The sequence below is a fragment of the Macaca fascicularis genome, chromosome 16 (assembly GCF_037993035.2).
Source record: "Macaca fascicularis isolate 582-1 chromosome 16, T2T-MFA8v1.1".
Lineage (NCBI taxonomy): Eukaryota > Metazoa > Chordata > Mammalia > Primates > Cercopithecidae > Macaca > Macaca fascicularis.
The window spans coordinates 59,200,497-59,225,346 of record NC_088390.1 but is presented as its reverse complement, the minus strand read 5'-3'; the positions used below and the strand labels follow the sequence as shown (position 1 = coordinate 59,225,346).

The following is a 24,850-nucleotide window of genomic DNA, read 5'->3' as shown; positions in this document are numbered from 1 at the left end:
CGCCTCACAGAGTTGTTGAGAAGAATTAAATGAACTAATACATGAAAACTGTTGGCTGGGTATGGTGGCTCACGCTTGTAATCCCAGCACTTTGGGAGGCCGGTGGACAGATCACTTGAGGACAGGAGTTCAAGACCAGCCTGGCCAACCCGGTGAAACCCTGTCTCTACTAAAAATATAAAAAAAATTAGCCAGGCATGGTGGCGGGCACCTGTAATCCCAGCTACTTGGGTGGCTGAGGCAGGAGAATCGCTTGAACCCAGGAGGTGGAGGTTGCAGTGAGCCGAGCTCACGTCATTGCAATCCAGCCTGGGCAACAGGAGCGAAACTCCATCTCAAAAAAAAAAAAAACCCAAAACAAAACAAAACAAACCAAAGTGTTTAGTAAGCACTCGATAAACATTCAATTACAGTTAATTAAATTATTATTATATGGGCTGGACGCGGTGCCTCATGCCTGTAATCCCAGCCCTTTGGGAGGCCAAGGTGGGTGGATCACCTGAGGTCAGGAGTTTGAGACCAGCCTGGCCAACATGGTGAAACTCCGTCTCTACTAAAAATATAAAAATTAAAAAGAGAAAAAGAAATAAAAATAAAAAATAAAAAAATAAGAAAAACAAAACAAAACAAAAGAAAGAAAGAAACAAAACTAAAAATACAAAAATTAGCCGGGCATGGTGGCGGGGGCCTGTAATCCCAGCTACTTAGGAGGCTGGGGCAGGAGAGTCTCTTAAACCCAGGAGGCAGAGGTTGCATGAGCCAAGATCATGCCATAGAAATCCAGCCTGGGCAACAAGAGCGAAACTCCATCTCAAAAAAAAAAAAAAAAAAAGTGTTTAGTGAAATAACTCGATAAATATTCAATTACAGTTAATTAAATTATTATTATATGGGCTGGGCACGGTGGTTCATGTCTGTAATCCCAGCCCTTTGGGAGGCTTAGGTGGGCAGATCACTTGAGGTCAGGAGTTTGAGACCAGCCTGGCTAACACAGTGAAACCTCATCTGTACTAAAAATACAAAAATTAGTTGGGCATGGTGGTGGGTGCCTGTAACCCTAGCTACGCAGGAGGCTGGGGCAGGAGAATTGCTTGAACCCATGAGATGGAGGTTGCAATGAGCTGAGATCATGCCACTGCACTCCAGCCTGGGTGACAGAGGAGACTCCAGCTCAAAAAAAAAAAAAAAAAAAAAAGGTTATTTAAATTATTATTTCTCTGACCAGTAAGTGGTCATAGAACTACATATATATATAACAAAAGGTCCCATCTCACACCTTAATTTGAAAGGATTGCAGCTTTTCAGTCTGCCTTTCTGAAAAGTATGTAGGATTCAGAGGCTAAGAGGCCAGGCCCAGAGTCCAAAACTGTGCTGCCCAGTACAAGAGCTACTAACCACATGTGACTATGGATCACGTGAAATGTGGATAGGCAGAATTTAGATGTGCTATAAATGTAAAGTACACGCTGGATTTCAAAGTTGGTGTGAACAAAATAAGTAAAATATCTCATTACTTTTTTTTTTTTTGAGACAGAGTTGTACTTTTTTTGCCCAGGTTGGAGTGCAGTGGCATGATCTTAGCTAATTGCAACCTCTGCCTCCTGCGTTCAAGTGATTCTCCTGCCTCAGCCTCCAGAGTAGCTGGCTAGGATTACAGGCATGCACCACCATGCCCGGCTACTTTTTTATATTTTTAGTAGAGACGGGATTTCACTATGTTGGTCAGGCTGGCCTTGAACTCCTGACCTCAGGTGATTCACCTGCCTTGGCCTCCCAAAGTGCTGGGATCACAGGCGTGAGCCACCGTGCCCAACCTCATTAATATTTTTTATATTGATTACATGTTGAAATGATGATATTTTGGATATGTTGGGTTAAATAAGATGTGTTTTCATTTGTTTCCTTTTTACTTTTTTGTGATGCGGGTACTATAAGATTTAATACTACCTAGTGGTTCACAGTATGTTTCTGCTGGACATTACAACATACTACATTCAGTTTTGGAAATTACAGGGTTCTGAGAAATTTCTGTAAAGAAATATGAGGATTATGGAATAAATCTCCTTGCCTTTGACACTTTAAATAACATTTAAAAAATGTTATTTCATTTTTTTTTTTTTTGAGACAGGGCCTCACTCTGTCACCTGGAGGGCAGTAGTGGCACCATTACAGCTCACTGCAGCCTCCACCTCCTGGGCTCAAGTGATCCTCTCGTCTCAGCCTCCTGAGTAGCTGGGATCATAGGCACATGTCACCACACTTAGGCCCACTTTTTTTTTTTTTTTTTTGAGACGGAATCTCGCTCTGTCGCTGAGGCTGGAGTGTAGTGATGTGATCTCAGCTCACTGCAACCTCTGCCTCCTCGATTCAAGCGATTCTCCTGCTTCAGCCTCCCAAGTAGCTGGGACTACAGGCTCATGACACCATACCAGGCTAATTTTTGTATTTTTAGTAGAGATAGGGTTTCACGTAATTGGCCAGGCTGGTCTCCAACTCCTGACCTTGTGATCCGCCCACCTCGGCCTCCCAAAGTGCTGGGATTACAGGCGTGAGCCACCGCGCCCTGCCGAAACATCCCATTTTAAACATTAAATCATGGAAACAAAAATCTAGTTTTTGAAATCACTCCCTCGAAAGTCCAAATCTCATTGGTTGATATAACCTAGATTATTAAAGGTTTTATGACAAAACATTTTCAAATCATCCTTTGAATTTGCTACTTAACAGGAATTGAGGACAAAGAGCCTCAAGTCAGGGCTTTTCGCTGACCTGGAGGCAGAATCCAGTTTGGGGTTTTGCTTGTAACTGGTATTTTATGCATGCGACCCTGGCTGAACTGACCAACTGCGTAGGCTTCAACTTCCCGAGGCAGCCCAGGGGCCCCTTAAGCCTTTCCTTCCTCTGATCAAGCCCTTCCCGGCTCCTTCCAGTTGGAAGGCCGCCCCCAGTCCTGAGCGGCGCCGACAGGTGCAGCACCGGGAGCAGCCTCCCGCCCCGCGCTCGCGCCGGACACCCGGCGCCCGCCCGCCCCGCCGGCCGCGCCCTCGCCCTCGCCGCTCCGCCCTCTGCCCCGGCGTGCGCGCGCCCTTCACGGGGGCGCGCTCGGCCGGCGGGGCCGCGCACGCAGCCGCCGCCGCCACCCCCTCCCTCTCTCTCTCCCTCCCTCCTTGCGGGCCCTCCTCCCCTTCCCTCCCCTCCGCCCCCTTACCCGTAGGCAGCTCGCCCGCCAGTCCGCCCGCACCGCCTCCCACCCAGCCCCTAGCGCTCTGGCTGGGTCTCTCCCCAGCCCCCCAGGCTCCCCAGGTCGCTCTCCTCCGGCGGTCGCCCGCGCTCGGTGGATGTGGCTGGCAGCTGCCGCCCCCTCCCTCGCTCGCCGCCTGCTCTTCCTCGGCCCTCCGCCTCCTCCCCTCCTCCTTCTCCTCTTCAGCCGCTCCTCTCGCCGCCGCCGCCGCCTCCACAGCCTGGGCCTCGCCGCGATGCCGGAGAAGAGGCCCTTCGAGCGGCTGCCTGCCGATGTCTCCCCTATCAACTACAGCCTTTGCCTCAAGCCCGACTTGCTGGACTTCACCTTCGAGGGCAAGCTGGAGGCCGCCGCCCAGGTACAGCGACCCTCGGGCGCCGGGGCAAGCTGCGGGGCGAGCAGTTAGGCCGCGCCCGCGGGCTGGACTCAGGGCCCGGCCGGGAGGGCGGGCGGGCCTCGGGTCGGGGCTGGGCGGCCGCGGGGCGCCGGGGTCGGCGTGCTCTGCCTTGCTCGGTTGGGGTTGGGGCTGGGGCCGGAGCAGGGGCTGGGGCCAGAGCTGAGACTGGGGCTGGGGCTGGGGCTGGGGCTCGGGCTGGGGCCGCGCTGCGGGAGCTCTGTGGAGCCCGCGGCCCGGCCCTTGCGCCCCTCCCTGACGAGCACACCTGTGTTGGGCTTTTCCCCCCGCCCCGGACCCTTCTGGGCTTGATAGTGTTCTGGGGGAGGCTGGAGGGTGTTGAGGGAGGACGGAGAGGTCATGGGAGTCCCCGCTCTGCCTCAACCACCTGACTCAGTTCTTTCTTTGGTTTCTCTCTACACCCCTTGAGTGATACATTGGAGGGGGTGGTCATCTGGGACTCTGGCCGCCGCGCTGGAGCGAGGAGGGGACCTTCTAGAAGGGGAAGAGGGTGAGAACGAGAATGTTAATCCCAGGCAGCCTCGCTGACTTCTCCCCGCCTGCTCCAGCCCAGGGGCTGGGTTTCCAAGATGATCCGCCCCCTCCCCCTTTCCCTCAAGTGACAGTGCAGCAGTGACTTTGTTCTCTTCTAACCTCTAGAGAAGCTGCGAGAGGACCCCATCTCCGCTTTTCCTCCTATCTTCCTAGCTTTGCAGCCTTCGAAGCTGGTGGATTTATTGCTACCGTGATGGTTGCTTAGCAGTACCTTCCTCTAAGAAGCTGGCTGGGCGCGGTGGCTCATGCCTGTAATCCCAGCACTTTGGGAGGCCGAGGCGGGCACACTATAGGTCAGGAGTTCGAGACCAGCCTGACCAACATGGTGAAACCCCCGTCTCTACTAAAAATTAGCGGGGCTTGGTGGTGGGCCCCTGTAATCTCAGCTTCCGGGGAGGCTGAGGCAGGAGAATCACTTGAACCTGGGAGGCAGAGGTTGTAGAGTCGAGATCGCGCCACTGCACTCTCCAGCCTGGGCGACAAAGTGAGACTGTCTCAAAAAAGAAAAAAAGAAAAAAAAGGAAAGAAAGAAAGAAGCTATTAGTTATAACATAGCACTGGTGAAAATATTCCATTACTCTTCACTGCAGTTTTTGGTGAATCATACTTCCCTCCCTCCTCCCGCAGCATTATCTGTTTGATTTTGGAGACCATCAGTATAGATGCCCGACAAACATCCTGAACAATAGGCATTTATGATACTATGTAATAGGAAGCCTGTAATAAAAATGGGAACTGTTTGATAGTTATCTGTAAATAGAATGTTAGTAAATATATTTTGTTTCATTTCTCTTCCTACTGCAGTCTGGGGTGGGGGGAAATCAGTAGGCTCCAACCTTAAAGAACATGGTGTATATAGCAATGAAATGAAGGAAATGAAGACTGGTACTCGAATGAATTGAATGTTGGTAGTTGTCTTTGAAAGCCAAGAGGGTACGGTATTCAGACTAAAAATATAAAGTACAGAATTTAAAAGTACAGTTATTTATATACTTATCTGTGACAGATAACATAGCTGTCTCATTTGGGGCACTGGTGTGAAAGCAAGAGGGCTCTAGGATTTGGCAGCATCAAAAGGCAGAACTTAGTGAAAATCAGGTGATTTAAAAATTTTCCATTAAAAATATGAATCAGAATGAATGAATCTTGGGTCTAAATTAGAATTTGAAAAGGTTATTTGGGAAACTATGGTTTAAGCCAAGTGACTAGAGTGTTTGATATATATTGGCAAGGGGCAGATGGGAGGGATTGTAAACAGTAGTGTGTCTTGTGACTTGGCAAACCTTTGGGAAAGAGAACCTAGTGATGAATGGGTTTGCATTATGTGAAAAGACTAACATTAAAAAAACATTTGTTTATTCACCCTATTAGTTGCCAAAATGGGTTCATAATTTTCGGAGGCAAACATATTTTGGGAAAAGTCCAGAAAAAAGTACAGCTTTTTAAATGATTACTTATTAAAGAACTGAGTTTGGTTTAAGTATCAGGATAGAACAAGAAACAGTGACATGTTTCTCCTTACCTCTCTTCTACTTTTGTGGAAGACTGGTTTGTGCCATTGAGGGAGCATATGGTGATATACTAGATATTAACAGGGGCTTGTTAATTTGATGGAAGGAAATAAATGGATTTTTTAAAGTAACATGAACTTTTTAAAACACTTTTTTTCCAGAAATTCTTTTCAGGCTAGATGGCAACACAAGGATGACACAATAGTGAATTCCAACAGGTTTTATTAAAGGATGATTGGATTTTTAAATTGTACTAATTGACATGTTTGGAAGGGTAAAAGAGGAATTAACATTGGTAAGAAGTAAAAAGCATATATTAAAGTTTTTGAAATCCATGAATTAGAGCAGTACATTTAAATTGTGGCATTAGGTGGTATCTTGTGGGAATTTAAAAATATTGACAAAATTCTTATCTGTGGAAACATATTTATAACTGATATTGGATCAGTTTTGTAACAGTTGGAATCACGTAATGCAAAACATGCAAGTTGCTTAGTTGCTTTAGTTACAGAATTTTATGATAAACCCAGAGTATTTGTACAGGTTACATATTAGAAACTTAGTGGATTTATTTTATTTTATTTTTTATTTTTATTTTTTTGAGATGGAGTTTAGCTCTTTCGCCCAGGCTGGAGTGAGTGATATGATCTTGACTCACTGCAGCCTCCACCCTGCCCCCCCACCAGGTTCAAGCGAGTCTTCCTACCTCAGCCTCCCGGGTAGCTGGGACTGCAGGTGTGTGCCACCACACCCAGCTAATTTTTGTATTTTTAGTAGAGACAGAGTTTTGCCATGTTGGCCAGGCTGGTCTCGAACTCCTGACCTCAGGTGATCCCCTTCCCTTGGCCTCCCAAAGGGCTGGGATTATAGGCATGAACCACCATGCCCAGCCAACTTAGTGGATTTTTAACCTAGACTGGGGTGTGGACTGCTGGAGAAGGTGAAGAAATTAGTCGATGTTCAGTGGTTGAAAAATTAGTTGTCTTTCACATTAGTGTGATTTATCTGGTTTTGAAAATTTGTTATTATACAGAAGTTTCTCTAGGCCCAAAATTTATTTCATTCCCTGTCCCCTCCCTTTACACTGGATAGTTGAGAGCAGTGGACTTTTGTAGATATTTCATATTTTGATCCTCTCCCTTTGTGGATAATTAATTAAAATGAATTACAAGTTTCTGTGTGTGACTACTATTAATGATTATGAGTGTGTAGTGGTTGGTACAATAATTGGGCATTCTCTTTTTTTTTTGTTTGTTTTTTTTTTGAGACGGAGTCTTGCTCTGTTGCCCAGGCTGGAGTGCAGTGGCGCGATCTTGGCTGACTGTAGCCTCTGCCTCCTGGGTTCAAGCAGTTCTCCTGCCTCAACCTCCTGAGTCGCTGGGACTACAGGCACGCGCCGCCATGCCTGGCTAATTTTTTTGTATTTTTACTGGAAACGGGGTTTCACCATATTGGCCAGGATGATCTTGATCTCCTGACCTCATTCTGTCTTCCTCGGCCTCCCAAAGTGTTGGGATTACAGGCGTGCCCAGCTGGGCTTTCTCTTATGGAAATATTTTACCTGTGCCAGAGAAACTAAGTTTATCATTCAAGGCCAGAAATCAGGATATCCTAGCCAACCCCTGGCCTCTACTGACAAAATATTCATGTTGGAGATAACCAAATTGGCACTACGTGAAGAGTTGCTGATATAGTAGTTTGTTTGGCAGGTGAAAAATTTGGCACCTAAATGGTTATTGTCAATCCTGTATTACAAATTTTTTGCCCAAATTCTGCATATTTTCTTTCTTTTTTTTTTTTTTTTTTTTTTGAGATGGAGTTTTGCTTTTGTTGCCCAGGCTGGAGTTCAATGGCACAATCTCGGCTCACTGCAACCTCCGCCTCCCAGGTTCAAGCAATTCTCCTGCCTCAGCCTCTCAAGTAGCTGGGATTACAGGCATGCGCCACCACGCCCAGCTAATTTTTTCTATTTTTAGTAGAGACTGGGTTTCTCCATGGCCGGTCTTGAACTCCTGACCTCAGGTGATCCACCCGCTTCAGCCTCCCGAAGTGCTGGGATTACTGGCGTGAGCCACCGCGCCCAGCTTCTTTTCTTTTTTTTTTTTTTTTTTTTTTTTTTTTGAGTCGGAGTTTTGCTCTTGTTGCCCAGGCTGGAGTGCAATGGCGCGATCTCGGCTCACTGCAGCCTCTGCCTCCCGGGCTCAAGCGTTTCTCCTGCCTCAGCCTCCAGAGTAGCTGGGATTACAGGTGTGCACCACCAAGGCCAGCTAATTTTTGTATTACAGGCCTGAGCCTATATTACCCGGCCAGCCCATGTCTGTATTACCTGTATTACCCGGCCAGCCCATATCTGTTCTTTTTTTTTTTTTTTTTTTTGGAGACGGAGTCTTGCTCTGTCGCCCAGGCTGGAGTGCAGTGGCCGGATCTCAGCTCTCTACGCCATTCTCCTGCCTCAGCCTCCCGAGTAGCTGGGACTACAGGCGCCCGCCACCTCACCCGGCTAGTTTTTTGTATTTTTTAGTAGAGACGGGGTTTCACCGTATTAGCCAGGCTGGTCTCGATCTCCTGACCTTGTGATCCACCCGTCTCGGCCTCCCAAAGTGCTGGGATTACAGGCTTGAGCCACCGCGCCCGGCCCATATCTGTTCTTTAAAGTTGTTTTGTTTTCCTTACCCTCATATTCTTCTTGCTGCTTATTGTGCCTTATTGCTGCCTATTGTGCAATTTCTTCCCTCTCGTATTTTACTAAACTTCATCTGAAGAAGCCTTAGTAGCCAGATAAACAAGCTTGTTTGGGCTAAAAAATCAATCTCTATGTGAGAGTTTGTTGGATTCTCTTCTGAGTAAAGGATATGCGTTTTATTGTATGGACTTTGTATCACCTATTTTGGCTTTTCCTCCAGGCCTTTTTTTTTTTTTTTTTTTTTTTTTTTAAACTTCCTGGTTCTAGATATAACTGATACTCTGATACAACCTGGGTAAATGTGGTCTTGAGTAGTAAATTATCTGTGAAGCTTCTCTGAACTTTGCCACATAAATGAGCCTGCTCTTATTGTAAAGTAAATCTTACTCTAATCTGTATGTGAGTCAGTGGGAAAGAACTGAGCCTTCTAATGGCTTTTGTTGTTAACTGAGATTAGTTCTCTAGATTTTAGTGATTTCGTTTTGAACACCATGCAAGTATGTGGTTCTTGGTTTATTTGGTCACTTGTAATCTCTTTAAAATTTTATTTTAAATTAGGAAATATTTTAGAAATACAAGAAAGTCACACACTATGAGATTAAACAGATATTAACATTTTGCCCCATTTTCATCAGACTGCATGCTTTTTTGGGGGGGAATAAAATGTCACAGATACCAGTAAAGCCCATTTCCATCTCTTCCCACCCCACCCGTAGAAGTAACTTCTGTCTTCAGGTAGGTGCGTAATTATTTATTTTCATTCCTATGTATAGTTTAAAAGTCTAGTTGCATGTTAGTAACCACAAACATCACATACCAATATTCTGTGCGTTTTGCATTTTTACATTAATGGCAATTATTTTTGACCTTCTGCAAGTGGCTCTTTTCAGTGTCTCTTGTTGGAAAACTTGGCTCAACTTGAGTTTACTGATTATTTGCTTCTTACTGTCTTTAGCTATTATAAAACTGTTCCACCAAGGCAACAATTATTGCTATTTTAATGGTGAAATCAGTTTTATTAGGCAAAAGTGACTCAGGCTTCAGACTGATTGGCATTTGGAATTGTCACACTGGAGATTTTCTTTTACTAAAATCTCAGGACATTGGCAATCAGGAAAAACCCCTCTTGAGTCTTACTGTAGTAAATGTAAGATATGTTCCTGAGTGACTGTAGTAAAGATTCATTCAGGAAAATGTTATCTGCGATTTCGCCTCCCTAGCTCATAGGAAACTTCCATTGTAAAGTTGTTACCAGGTGTCAAGCTGCCTCTTTGGTACAGCCCTTACTTAGTATTTGACTCAGTTGAAGTACAGTCTATATAGGAGGCCAACAAGACTTAACCCTGGGTTTGAAACAAAGCAAGGATACACTAACATTGTATTCTTTAATAACAACAAGTAGAAAAATTGAAAATGAGCTTGTTATCAATGTACTTTTATATGCCAACCTTGTTTTACTTCTGTTTTAAACTTGGAAACTGAAGATTTTAATGCTGAAATTTCTTTGAATTATTACCTGTTTTTTCGATAGTGGAACACACAGCTAATATTTACTATCATGAAGGTGTCAAAGGTGAGAAATCATGTACTACATCATCAGGTCAGCACTACTGTTGGGAAGAGCAGCATCACAAAGAGCAGTGTTATACTGCATTGTAGTCAGCACATACACTTATGTCCAAACAGATATTTGAAATTACCTTCTTGGGGTAGTACACGTATGCTGATATCCAAAGTGCCATATAATACAATACATTGTTTTTAAACTTCGTATCATTCTGATCAGAAGCTTTATAAACTGTTAGGTGAGTGCTGTTAGATGATATGAGAGTACAGTTTAACCTGTGTGTGTATGTGTATGTCTTAACATCTGTTAAGTGATGACTACATATGAGGCACTAAGTGCTAAAACAGACACTTTCCGTAGATTATCCCATTATTGGTCAACTTTTAAATCAGTGCATCTCTAATATGAGGTAGGATACTGACCAATTTTTAAAATTTGAATGGATTTCTATTTTTAAGATAAGTACCTTTGTTCCTTTGGTTCCTCCCTCCCACCCTTCCAGAAATGGTAGTATCCTGGAAAAAAAAAATTAGTAGCAATTCAAGAAACAGCTTAATTCATTAGTGTAAACAGGTGAGTTTCCCTTAAACACAGGAGGAGTTGGAACTTGTAATTGGATGTTGTGCATGGTGCCTTTCCAAAATGCACAAATACTTTCTCTCAAATGGTTGCAATAGTAATGCGCAGTGTGATTTGGCATGTATAATGTTGTACAGGTATCTTGACATTGGTGGATTAACTGCTTGGCTACTGTGAAATTCACTGTAGATGTTGATGGGTGAAAGTTTGGTTGCCTAGATAATGATTAAGACCAGTGACTAAACCATGGTTATTATTTTGCTGGCATACGCTTCAAACTCAGAAAGGTTTTTATTCATTTTACCCATTGGAGCATGCCCCAGTAAGTTCTTCATTTCTTTTGTGTTTCTAAATTTTTTTTTTTTTTCTTTTTTTTTTTTTTTTTGAGACGGAGTCTCGCTCTGTCTCTCAGGCTGGACTGCAGTGGCTGGATCTCAGCTCACTGCAAGCTCCCCCTCCTGGGTTTACGCCATTCTCCTGCCTCAGCCTCCCGAGTAGCTGGGACTACAGGTGCCTGCCGCCTCGCCCGGCTAGTTTTTTGTATTTTTTGGTAAAGACGGGGTTTCACCGTGTTAGCCAGGATGGTCTCTATCTCCTGACCTCGTGATCCGCCCGTCTCAGCCTCCTAAAGTGCTGGGATTACAGGCTTGAGCCACTGCACCCGGCCTGATTTTTTTTTTTTTTTAAGATACAGTCTTGCTTTTGTCACCCAGACTGGAGTGCAATGGCGCGATTTCGGCTCACTGCAACCTCTGCCTCCTGGGTTCAAGCGATTCTCCTGCCTCAGCCTCCCGAGTAGCTGGGATTACAGGTGCCCGCCACCACGCCCAGCTAATTTTTGTATTTATAGTAGAGATGGGGTTTCACCATGTTGGCCAGGCTGGTCTTGAACCCCTGATCTCGTGATCCGCCCGCCTCGGCCTCCCAAAGTGCTGGGATTACAGGCGTGAGCCACCATGCCCGGCAACTTATGTTGCGGAATTTTTAAGTCAACTTCTGAATAGGCCAAGAATTCTTTTTGTTTTTTTGTTCAACTGTAGTGCTAAAAATGGCCAGTTGGACATACAGGTTTTAGTATTGTTTAGGTATGTTTTGGTGAAATAAACAGTGTGAAGGAATATTGCCACTTTAAAGATAAGCCATTCATGAAGTGACATCTTTGTTTTGAATCACGAAGATTTATGAGAAGCATTTTTTTTTTTTTTTTTGTGAGCCAAGATATTTTCACTTTATGTGTTAGATATTTTGAATAGCTTGTTGTAGACTTTGTAACTTACTCTCTCTCATTTAGGTCAGGTAATTTTAGTTGCCAGCTAATCATGTTTAAATATATATTGGTTGTTAATAAAATGATTACTCATATATAGATTTTTCATGCAGATATCATATTACTCTGATGTTCTTAGTTTTGTGGTATGTTCAGTTGTCTAAGAGCATTGTTGACCTGCACACAGATTTTGTTTGGTCTATACAATGTTTCTGAAAACTTTAATTAGTTACCATTAATAAAAAATTGAGATATTGCACATGAAATCTGAATTTATAGTTTTTTCTTAAAAAATTGGAAGATCAGGCTGTGTGCGGTGACTCATGCCTGTAATCCCAGCACTTTGGGAGGCCGAGGGGGGCGGATCGCCTTAGGTAGGGAGTTTAAGACCAGCCTGACCAACATGGAGAAACCCCGTCTCTACTAAAAATACAAAAATTACCCGGGCATGGTGGCACATGCCTGTAATCCCAGCTACTGGGGAGGCTGAGGCAGGAGAATCGCTGGAACCTGGGAGGCAGAGGTTGCGGTGAGCCGAGATCGCGCCACTGCCCTCCAGCCTGGGCAACAAGAGCGAAACTCCGTCTCAAAAAAAAAAAAAAAAAATTGGAAGATCTGTCAGCACTAAACCTGCCAGTCACCATAGCAATAATTCATTGGCTGCAATAAATGGCTACCATCTCCTCCTTTTAAGGGGTTGTGCACAGCTTCCACATGGCTTGCTGTACTTACCTGCTTCTGGAGGCATTTCTTTGTGATTTAGGGCATCTGTGTTTTTGTTATTTTAGATTTAGAACATTCAGATGTCTGGAAATGAATTTGAAGTTGTATTTAAAACAGCAAAATAAATGCATATAGGCAAGGTTATGACTAAATTGAAAAATGCACAAGTGGCCAGGCGCGGTGGCTCACGCCTGTAATCTTAGCACTTTGGGAGGCTGAGGTAGGTGGATCACGAGGTCAGGAGTTCGAGACCAGCCTGACCAACATGGTGAAACCCCATCTCGACTGAAAATACAAAAATTAGATGGGCATGGTGGCATACACCTGTAATCCCAGCTACTCAGGAGGCTGAGGCAGGAGAATTGCTTGAACCCAGGAGGCAGGGGTTGCAGTGAGCCAAGATAGCATCATTGCACTCCAGCCTGAGTGAGAGAGCGAGACTCCATCTCAAAAACAACAACAACAAAAAATGCACAAGAGTTTTAAGCAATTCACAGTGGAAAAACTTAATGAAACACACACACACACACATATGTCTATGAGAAAAGATGCATAGTAACCAATGTTATTAGTAATCAGGGAAATTCTGATTAAACCAATGGGCTGTCATTAAAAATTTTTTTATTTTTTTATTTTTGAGACAGAGTTGTGCTCTTGTTTCCCAGGCTGGAGTGCAATGGCTCAATCTCAGCTGAGTGCAACCTCCACTGCCCGGGTTCAAGTGATTCTTCTGCTTCAGGCTTCTAAGTAGCTGGGATTACAGGCATGCGCCACATGCCTGGCTAATTTTGTATTTCTTTTTTTTTTCCCCGAGACGGAGTCTTGCTCTGTCACCCAGGCTGGAGTACAGTGGCGCGACCTCGGCTCACTGCGAGCTCCGCCTCACAGGTTCACGCCATTCTCCTACCTTAGCCTCCTGAGTAGCTGGGACTACAGGCGCCCACCACCACACCCGGCTGATTTTTTGTATTTTTAGTAGAGACAGGGTTTCACCATGTTAGCCAAGATGGTCTCAATCTCCTGACCTCGTGATCCGCCAACCTCGGCCTCCCAAAGTGCTGGGAATACAGGCGTGAGCCACCGTGCCTGGCCTTTTTTTTTTTTTTTTTTTTAAGTAGAGACGGGGTTTCACCATGTTGGTCAGGGTGGTGGTGAATTCCTGACCTGAAGTAATATACCTGCCTTAGCCTCCCAAAGTGCTTCAATTACAGGTGTGAGCCACTGTGCCTGGCCAGGACTATCATTTAATACCCATTAGATTGTCAAAAATATTAAAGTTTTTCAGAACATGCTGAAAGTGGGATTTCTTTATTCTTTGCTCATGGGAATGTCAACTGACACCAGTCTAGAGGATAGTTTGGCAGTTCTTGGTAAAGTTGAAGATTTATGTCCAACAATCCAGAAAGTCCACTATTTGGTTTCTTTCCCTGGAAAAATTCTCTCACGTGTGCACAGGAAAACATGGACCAAGATGCTCGTTTGTTTGTTTGTTTATTTATTTTTGAGACAGAGTCTCGCTGTGTTGCCCAGGCTGGAGTGCAGTGGCACGATCTCCGCTCACTGCAAGCTCCGCCTCCCAGGTTCACGCCATTCTCCTGCCTCAGCCTCCTGAGTAGCTGGGACTACAGGCGCCCGCCACCATGCCCTGCTAAATTTTTGTATTTTTAGTAGAGACGGGGTTTCACCGTGTTAGCCAGGATGGTCTCGATCTCCTGACCTTGTGATCCACCTGCCTCGGCCTCCCAAAGTGCAGGGATTACAGGCGTGAGCCACCATGCCCAGCGACAAAATCTTAAAAGTTGATTTAATTTGGGTGGTGGGTCATTAGTATGTATTACGTCTGAAATGTCTCTTTGGGAAAATAAAATTAAAAGATTTTTAAATTTAAAAAATTTCAATTCAATTTTAGATTTACATTTAAATCTAAATAAAAAAATTAAAGAGTATTTTATGAAGTTTTGTTTTGTTTCGTTTTTGAGACAAAGTCACGCACTGTTGCCCAGGCTGGAGTGCAGCGGCATGATCTCGACTCACTGCAACTTCTGCCTCCTGGATTCAAGTGATTCTAGTGTGTTAACCTCCCAAGTAGCTGGGAGTACAAGCGTGTGCCACCATGCTCGGCTAAGTTTTTTTTTTTGAGACTGAGTCTCGCTCTGTTGCCCAGGCTGGAGTGCAGTGGCGCTATCTCGGCTCAGTGCAGGCTCCACCTCCCGGGTTCACGCCATTCTCCTGCCTCAGCCTCCCGAGTAACTGGTACTACAGGGGCCCGCCACCATGCCCAGCTAATTTTTTGTATTTTTACTAGAGACGGGGTTTCACCATTTTAGCCAGGATGGTCTCGATCTCCTGATCTCATGATCCGCCCGCCTTGGCCTCCCAAAGTGCTGGGATTACAGGTGTGAGCCACCATGCCCGGCCTTAATTTTTGTATTTTTAGTAGAGATGGGGTCTTAACTATGTCAGCCAGGCTGGGCTTGAACTCCTGGCCTCAAGTGATCTGCCCGCCTGACCCTCTAAAAGTGCTAGGATTACAGGTGTGAGGCACTGCACTCGGTGGTGAGGGTTATCGTATAAAGTTTTAACATAAAGTTATGGTCTCAGCCTTCTTCCTCTATCCTCACAGAGGGCCTCATGGTGAGTTTGATAATGCAGATTAAAATATATAATTATTGCAATATGTTTTAAGAAATGTTTCCTAATTAAGATTTTTATGAAATTGAAAGTGTTTATTTATTTATTTATTTATTTTTGAGATAGAGTCTCACTCTGTAATCCAGGCTGGAGTGCAGTGGTACGATTTCAGCCCACTGCAATCTCCACCTCCTGGGTTTAAGCAATTGTCGTGCCTCAGTTCCCTGAGTAGCTGGAATTACAGGCCTATGCCACCTTGCCTGGCTAATTTTTGTATTTTTTTTTTTTTTGAGACGTAGCCTCACTCTGTTGCCCAGTCTGCAGTGCAATGGTGCGATCTCGGTCCATTGCAACCTCAACTCCTGGGTTCAAGTGATTCTCCTGCCTCTGCATCCTGAGTAGCTGGGATTACAGTTGTGTGCCACCAGGCCCGGATAATTTTTTTTTTTTTTAGACGGAGTGTTTCTCTGTCACTCAGGTGGGAGTGCAATGGCACGATCTCGACTCACTGCAACCTCTGCCTCCTGGGTTCAAGCAATTCTCCTGCCTCAGCCTCCCGAGTAGCTGGGGCTACAGGCACCCGCCATGACGCATGGCAAATTTTTTGTATTTTTAGTAGAGACGGGGTTTCACCGTGTTAGCCAGGATGGTCTCGATCTCCTGACCTCACGATCCGCCTGCCTCGGCCTTCCGAAGTGCTGGGATTACAGGCGTGAGCCACTGTGCCCAGCCAACCCGGATAATTTTTATTAGAGATGGGGTTTCACCATATTGGCCAGGCTGATCTCAAACTCCTGACTTCAAGTGGTCCGCCTGCCTCAGCCTCCCAAAGTGCCAAGATTACAGGTGTGAGCCCCCAACCTACTTTTATTTTTTGAGACAGAGTCTCTGTTGTTCAGGCTGGAGGTCAGTGGTGTAATCATAGCTCACTGCAGCCTCGCTTGACCTCCTGGGCTTAAGGGATCCTCCTCCCTCAGCCTCTCGAGTAGTTAGGACTATAGGTGTGTACCATCACAGCCACCTAATTAAAAAAAATTTTTTTGTCTCTATGTTGCCCAAGCTGGTCTTGAATTTTTGACCTCAAGCAATACTCCTGCCTCAGCCTCCCAAAGTGTTGGGATTACAGGCATGAGCCACTGTGCCCAGCCCTTAAATAGTTTAAAATCAAGGTTTAAATAGAAAACATTGTTTTATTTGGCTCATTGGTTAGATGTAAGTGATGTGAAATACTTAAACATTCATTATTTAATATAATTTGGAAAATATGAGTTGTTTTGGATTACTAAAACTTCATTTATTTATACCATTGATGCATAAATTCTCAGTCTAGGTTTTAGCAAAGTCTGGATTTTAAAAAATTGACTCTGATATTAGTCCAAGTCTGTTACTGTTATCGTTATTATTATTATTTGAGAGACACAGAGTCTTGCTCAGTTGCCCAGGATGGAGTGCAGCTGCACGATCACAGCTTATTGCAGCCTCAACCTCCTGGGCTCAAGCAGTCCTCCCACTTCACCTTCCCGAGTAGCTGGGACTATAGGCACACATGACAACACCTGGCCAATTTTTGTATTTTTTGTAGAGACAGGGTTTCGCCATGTTGTCCAGGCTGGTCTCAAACTCCTGGGCTCACGCGATCCTCTTTGCTTGGCCTCCCAAAGTGCTGGGATTACAGGTGTGCACCAACACACCTGGTCAAGTTGTGTATACTGTTAATGTAGGCTGTTTCTGACACTGTTGGTTTTTCTTTTCCCCTTAGGTGAGGCAGGCAACTAATCAGATTGTGATGAATTGTGCTGATATTGATATTATTACAGCTTCATATGCACCAGAAGGAGATGAAGGTAAGAGCTGTTTTCCATTTTAATTTGCTGTCTGCATGTGCATATGTGGGGGGTGGGTGTGTGTGTGTAAGTGAGAGAGAGAGACATTTTCAGGTTAAGATTTCAATGTTAGTTACTTTAGAAATGGGTAAATTCAGCTGGGTGAAGTGGTTCATGCCTGTAATCCCAGCAATTTGGGAGGCCGAGGCGAGCAAATCCTTGAGCCCATGAGTTTGAGACCAGCCTGGGCCACATGACAAAACAAAAACAAACAGACAAACAAACAGAAATATTAGCTAGGCATAGTGGGGTGTGCCTGTAGTCCCGGCTACTTGGGAGGCTGAGGTGGGAGGATCTATTGAGCCCCGGTGGCCGAGGCTGCAGGGAGCCATGATTGTACTACTGCACTCCAGCCTGTGCAACAGAGTGAGACCCTGACTCAAAAAAAGAAAAAGAAAAAAAAGAGGGGTAAATGTTTATGGGAAATATTGAATAGTATAACCTAACAGGATTGTGAAATAAAGTAAATGTCACAATTTATTTTATTTTTAAATTTATTTTTATTTTTTTTGAGACAGAGTCTTGCTCTGTCACCCATGCTGGAATGCAGTGGCGTGATCTCAGATCACTGCTATCTCCGCCTCCTGGGTTCAAGCAGTTCTCCCTGCCTCAGCCTCCTGAGTAGCTGGGATTACAGGTGCCTGCCACCATACCCAGCTAATTTTTGTATATTTAGTAGAGACAGAGTTTTGTCATGTTGGCCAGGCTGGTCTTGAACTCCTGACCTCAGGTGATCTGCCTGCCTCCCAAAGTGCTGGGATTACAGACGTGAGCCACCACACCCGGCCAAATGTCACAATTTAAATTCTATTTCCAAAACTAACTTATTTTGTGATATTAGGGAAATCACATTTTCATACATATAAAATGGATATAATATGCATAATAAAGCTGATGAGTTATTCGAAAAATTAAGTACTTTGAACATGAAAGTCTCCTTAAAGAGGCTCCGTTTTTATGTTTTTCTTGAAGTTTTTTTTTTCCTTTTTGTACTATAGTTTAAAATTGAGATAAGTCATACTCATAATTGGGAGAAAAACATTTGCTTTATGAGACAATATGAAGATTAGACGCTAGATAATGGAGTTAGTTATAGGGGAAGAACATGTTAAAAAGAAACATGGTATAGAATGTGGAACTCCGTTAGTGTCTATAAAATGAGAACTATTTTAGACCTTATAATTTTAGTATGAAAGCAGTCCATTTTGACTGGAAATCTTATTCCCGTATAAGCTGCTTTTTTTTTTTTTTTTTTTTTGAGACGGAGTCTCGCTCTGTCTCCCAGGCTGGAGTGCAGTGGCCGGATCTCAGCTCACTGCAAGCTCCGCCTCCCAGGTTTACGCCATTCTCCTGCCTCAGCCTCCCGAGTAGCTGGGACTACAGGCGCCCGCCACCTCGCCCGGCTAGTTTTTTGTATTTTTTTAGTAGAGACGGGGTTTCACTGGGTTAGCCAGGATGGTCTCGATCTGCTGACCTCGTGATCCGCCCGTCTCGGCCTCCCAAAGTGCTGGGATTACAGGCTTGAGCCACCGCGCCCGGCCTAAGCTGCTTTTTAAATAGATACCAAGTTTGGCATAAACTCTTACAAGTACATCAGTATTGAAGCTGAATTGCTTTTTACTTGTTTTTTTTTTTTTTTTTTTGAGACAATCTCGCTCTGTCACCCAGGCTGGGGCGCAGTGGCATGATCTCAACTACCACAACCTCTGTCTCCTGGTCTCAAGCCATCCTCCCACCTCACCTTCCCAAGCAGCTGATACTACAGGCGTGTACCACCGTGCCTGGCTAATATTCATATTTGTATTTTTTTGTAGATATGGGGTCTTACTATATTGCCCAGGCTGGTCTTGAACCCCTGGGCTCAAGGCATCTGACCCCTTCAGCCTCCCAGGTTGCTGGGATTACAGGCAAGAGCCACCACACCTGGTCGCCTTTTTAGTTTTGATTTCACCTAGACATTCCTTGTCAAAATGGTTTATTGGTTACTCTGAGACTTCTTTGATATAAAATAATTTACAGATTTGATCTTTTAACTTACATTTTATATTTTGATTTTCTCTCCTTTACATTATACTGAAAAGAAGTTTCATTTTAAGGCCTCATAACATTTATGATTTTTTCTTAAACTGTTTTGTCTATAGAAAGTCAAAGTAGTAGCAGTTGAACATACTATTCCCAAGAAGTACTTAAGTTCAATTGATTGTAAATTAGATCAAACTGCTGGGAAAACATTCTTCAAATGGACTTGAGTGAGTGCCAGCTTTTGAAAAATTGTCTGGTAAATGAAAGAGTGATGAATTAATTTCTTTAACTGTGGAGAAAAATAGAAGTATTCTAGCCAGGTATATCAAATCAACAAGGCTTTCTTTGTTGCAGGTAGAGAATGTTTAAATTCGATGTATGGTTTTAAAGTGGTATGTAGATCGGTAGATCTAGTAATATAAATGTGCACCTTCCAGCTGGCATGGTTTCAGCTCAAGTTTGTTTTTTATCTTCCTGTACTAAAAATGTTGATAGAATTCAGGTGACTGAAAAGTTTTTTTTTTTTTTTTTTTTGAGATGGAGTCTTGCTCTGTCACCCAACAATCTTGGCTTGCTGCAACTTTCGCCTCCTGAGTTTGAGCAATTCTCCTGCCTCATCCTCCTGATTAGCTGGGATTACAGGCATGTGCCACCACGCCCGGCTAATTTTTGTATTTTTAGTAGAGATGGAGTTTCACCATGTTGGTCAGGCTGGTCTTGAGCTCCTGGCCTTGTGATCCACCTGCCTCAGCCTCCCAAAGTGTTGGGATTACAGGTGTGAGCCTCTGTGCCCGACCTGACTGAAAAGTTTTGAATATGCATAACTGAATGGTGCTAAGCTCATAATGATTTGTATATCACGGAAGCCCAGTTAGTGTTCTTACTAAGAGAGTCAAGAGAGTGATGAAAACTTAATGGAAAAGAAGATTTGGAGAGAGATTCTGATAAAACATTAAATTATTTTAGATACATAATATGTATTCAATGCTGGGGCGGTGGCTCACACCTGTAATCCCAGCACTTTGGGAGGCTGTGGCAGGTGGATCATAAGGTCAGGAGTTCAAGACCAGCCTGGCCAAGATGGTGAAACTCCATCTCTGCTAAAAATACAAAAATTAGCTGGGTGTGGCGGCGGGTGCCTGTAATCCCAGCTACTCAGGTATCGGGTGAAACCCCACCCCCGATATTTAACGTGGGTTCTTTTTCCCTGTCTTGGCTGGGTTGAAAAATAAAGGGAAAGAGCACAAGAGAGAGAAATTTAAAGCTGGATGTCTGGGGGAGACATCACATGTCGGCAGGTTCCGTGATGCTCCCCAAGCCGTAAAACCAGCAAGTTTTAAACACACATGGTCTACAAACAATTTGTACAGTTAACGCAATCATTACAGGGTCCTGAGGTGACATATATCCTCCTTAGTTTACAAAGAAGATGATGGGATTAAGAGATTAAAGTAAAGACAGGCATAGGAAATCACAAGGGTATTGATTGGGAAAGTTATAAGTGTCCATGAAATCTTCACAATTTATGTTCCGAGATTGCAGTAAAGACAGGCATAAGAAATTATAAAAGTATTGGCCGGGCGCGGTGGCTCAAGCCTGTAATCCCAGCACTTTGGGAGGCCGAGGCGGGCGGATCACGAGGTCAGGAGATCGAGACCATCCTGGCTAACACGGTGAAACCCCGTCTCTACTAAAAATACAAAAAACTAGCCGGGCGCAGTGGCGGGCGCCTGTAGTCCCAGCTACTCGGGAGGCTGAGGCAGGAGAATGGCATAAACCCGGGAGGCGGAGCTTGCAGTGAGCTGAGATCCGGCCACTGCACTCCAGCCTGGGTGACAGAGCAAGACTCCGTCTCAAAAAAAAAAAAAAAAAAAAAAAAAAAAAAAAAGAAATTATAAAAGTATTAATTTTGGGGAACTAATAAATGCCCGTGAAATCTTCACAATTTATGTTTTTCTGCCACGGCTTCAACTGGTCCCTCTGTTCGGGGTCCCTGACTTCCCGCAACACTCGGGAGGCTGAGGCAGAGAATTGCTTGAACCGGGAGATGGAGGTTGCAGTGAGCTGGGATCGCGCCACTGCACTCCAGCCTGGGCGACAGAGAGAGACTCTGTCTAAAAAAAAAATATTTTCCTTCAGAACTAGCTAAGGTACATTTCTCAACACTTTTCTACCACAGCAGCAGGAAAAACCTGGAGTCGTGTAAGCCCATGTAATTTTACAGTTTAAGATAATGGGAAGTTGTATGAGTTGTTAAAGTTTGAATTGGGGGCGGCCGGGTGCGGTGGCTTACGCCTGTAATCCCAGCACTTTGGGAGGCCGAGGCGGGCGGATCACGAGGTCAGGAGATCGAGACCATCCTGGCTAACACAGTGAAACCCTGTCTCTACTAAAAATACAAAAAAATTAGTCAGGCGTAGTGGTGGGCCCCTGTAGTACCAGCTACTTGGGAGGCTGGGGCAGGAGAATGGCGTGAACCCAGGAGGCAGAGCTTGCAGTGAGCCGAGATCGTGCCACTGCACTCTACCCTGGGTGGCACAGCAAGACTCCATCTCAAAAAAAAAAAAAAAAAAAAAATTAGCTGGGCGTGGTGGCGGGCGCCTGTAATTCCAGCTACTTGGGAGCCTGAAGGCAGGAGAATCGCCTGACCCCGGGAGGCGGAAGTTGCAGTGAGCCAAGATTGTGCCACTGCACTCCAGCCTGGGTGACAGAGCAAGACTCTCAAAAACAAAAAAAAAGTTTGGATCGGCAACAGGGATAGATTTGGCCTTACACACACACACACACACACACACACACACATACATACACATATATGCACACACATACACACACAGAGCTTACTTTTGCCTTTGGACATGGTAGCATTTCATTATATTTACCTTATGTGAGGTTATAACATGTTTCTTCAGAAACTGGGAGTTACAAATTTGTTAGTTCTTTCCAGGATTGTATGCTGGTGATGGGAATAAATGAGTCAATAGGAGAAGTCATATTTAAACCCAGCTAATCTCATCTAGTGCCTGTTGATACTTATGATTGCCTTCTGCAAGAGTGATTTAGGTATCTGCAGCCACTAAATCTTGGCACTTTAAAAGTAAAATCAAAATTACTTTTAAGGCATGAAATTGTTGCTTCTTCGTGTAACTTTTTATTTGAAGAAAAAGGCCATTTTTTTGTGATATGTGCAGTCATCCTGAAAGACCTATGGGCATATGTCTCTGTTTTGTTTTTGTTTTTGTTTTTGTTTTTGTTTTTTTTTTTTTTGAGACGGAGTCTCACTCTGTCACCCAGGCTGGAGTGCAGTGGCGCGATCTCGGCTCACTGCAAGCTCCGCCTCCCGGGTTCACGCCATTCTCCCGCCTCAGCCTCCGAGTAGCTGGGACTACAGGCGCCCGCCACCGCGCCCAGCTAGTTTTTTGTATTTTTAGTAGAGACAGGGTTTCACCATGTTAGCCAGGATGGTCTCGATCTCCTGACCTTGTGATCCACCCACCTCGGCCTCCCAAAGTGCTGGGATTACAGGCTTGAGCCACCGCGCCCGGCCTGTTTTTTTTTTTTTTTTATTTGAGACAGAGTCTTGCTGTATTGCCCAGGCTAGACTACAGTGGCACAATTTCGGCTCACTGCAACCTCCGCCTCCTGGGTTCAAGCGATTCTCCTGCCTCTGGAGTAACTGGGATTACAGGCACGCACCACCACGCTGGGCTAATTTTTGTATTTTTAGTAGAGACAGGGTTTCACCATGTTAGGCTGGTCTCAAACTCCTGACCTCAGGTGATCCACCTGCCTTGGCCTTCCAAAGTGCTGAGATTACAGACGTGAGCCACCACGCCTGGCTGAGTGAATTTTAAATTAGGTTTCTACTTTCATGGTTAGTCTTTGACTTACTAAAAGGATATTTTGCATCTTCAGCTTGAGTTCTCTTTTGTGCTATCTTTTTAGATTTTTATACTCTTTAAAGTTTCTAAACTTGATTTAATATGTGGTATTATAAGTCTACAAATTAGAACTCCTAATTAACATTTTGTGACCATCTAGTCACTGAATAATCTTGGGACTTATTCTAGAACTAGTAGAACTTTCTTTTCTGTTTTTTTATAAAGAACTTGTTTTAAAATAATCCTTAATAGGCCTTTTGTTAACTCTGTTTGGATATTAGTTGTGTACCCTTTTCTCTTTGCAAAAATAAAAGAGATCATTTCAAGTAGAGATTAAAGGTTTGTTTCTCATCCCTTTCTTTTTTTTTTTTTTTTGAGACGGAGTCTCGCGCTGTGTCACCCAGGCTGGAGTGCAGTGGTGCGATCTCAGCTCACTGCAAGCTCCGCCTCCCAGGTTCACGCCATTCTCCTGCCTCAGCCTCCGAGTAGCTGGGACTACAGGCGCCCGCCACCACGCCCGGCTAGTTTTTTGTATTTTTAGTAGAGACGGGGTTTCACCATGTTAGCCAGGATGGTCTCGATCTCCTGACCTCGTGATCCACCCGCCTCGGCCTCCCAAAGTGCTGGGATTACAGGCTTGAGCCACCGCGCCCGGCCTCTCATCCCTTTCTTTAGATATAGTAACAGTTATACCAGATGTAAGCAAATTTGCTAGCAGTTTAGATTTCTGGAATTGTGCCAACTACACATCAAGAGACTAGCTATATTACAGAAGTCAGCATCAGTTTCTTGTATTAAGACAAGACCGGTTTTTACAGACTTTTCTATTTCTCAGTGGAACTTTACTCTGAATATACACTCTTCCATTTAAATACTGGTTCCCAAACCTACATTATATGGTGGTTGCTTAATACACATTTAACATTTTGGTTAATTTAAATCTTGTTGATGTGTATGCATGAATAATTGGGCTAGAAGCAGATACCTTTGATTATTGTGAAACTTCAAGTAAATACTGTGTGAAAAGGACCCCTTCTATTTCACAAATTCTGGCCCCTCAGCTCACTGTCTGAACAGTGATTCTCTTGCATATAGTAAATTCCCTTGGCTTATGTATAATAATAAATGAAATTTAGTATTTATTTGAACTTTTTACCCCTGTAAATATCAAGGTTCTTTTTGCTTAAGTAGTAATTTGTGTCATTCAAGGAGTTTTTATTAAATATTATTATCATTATTATTTGAGACAGAGTATCACTCATCGCCCAGGCTGGAGTGCAGTGGTGGGATCTCGGCTCACTGCAGCCTCTGTCTCCTGGGTTGAAGCGATTCTCATGCCTCAGCCTCCCAAGTAGCTGGGATTACAGATGTGTGCCACCAAACATGTCTAATTTTAGTATTTTTAGTAGAGATGGGGTTTCCCCATTTTGGCCAGGCTGGTCTCAAACTCTAGACCTCAGGTGATCTGCCCACCTTGGCCTCCCAAAGTGCTGGTATTACAGACGTGAGCCACTGCACCAGACCTTAAATACTCCTGTTTAAGTGATAGTTTAATGTGTGAACGCAAGTCTGAAATAGGTTTCTTTGCTTGCCAGAAGCTATAACTAATTGCCAAGACAATAGTGACAAACAGAAGGCATATTTTTCAAAGAGGAATGGTTTATATAGTGTTAACATTAAGACAGGAATCTTGGGCCGGGCGCGGTGGCTCAAGCCTGTAATCCCAGCACTTTGGGAGGCCGAGGCGGGTGGATCACGAGGTCAGGAGATCGAGACCATCCTGGCTAACATGGTGAAACCCCGTCTCTACTAAAAATACAAAAAACTAGCCGGGCGTGGTGGCGGGCGCCTGTAGTCCCAGCTACTCGGAGGCTGAGGCGGGAGAATGGCGTGAACCCGGGAGGTGGAGCTTG

At 44.4% G+C, this 24,850-nt stretch overlaps 1 protein-coding gene across 4 annotated transcripts in view; it reads left to right on the top strand.

Annotated features, from left to right (window-relative positions):
• The first annotated feature begins 3,206 nt into the window (after positions 1-3,206).
• NPEPPS (aminopeptidase puromycin sensitive) overlaps positions 3,207-24,850 on the top strand; it is a 103,303-nt gene continuing 81,659 nt past the window's right edge. For all 4 annotated transcript variants that reach the window (XM_045374906.2, XM_005583506.4, XM_065531431.1 and 1 more), the window contains exons 1-2: positions 3,207-3,599; positions 16,911-16,995. In XM_045374906.2, coding sequence (XP_045230841.1) covers positions 3,339-3,599; positions 16,911-16,995 — 346 coding nt within the window. In that variant the 5' untranslated portion in view covers positions 3,207-3,338. The remainder of the gene's footprint in view (positions 3,600-16,910; positions 16,996-24,850) is intronic.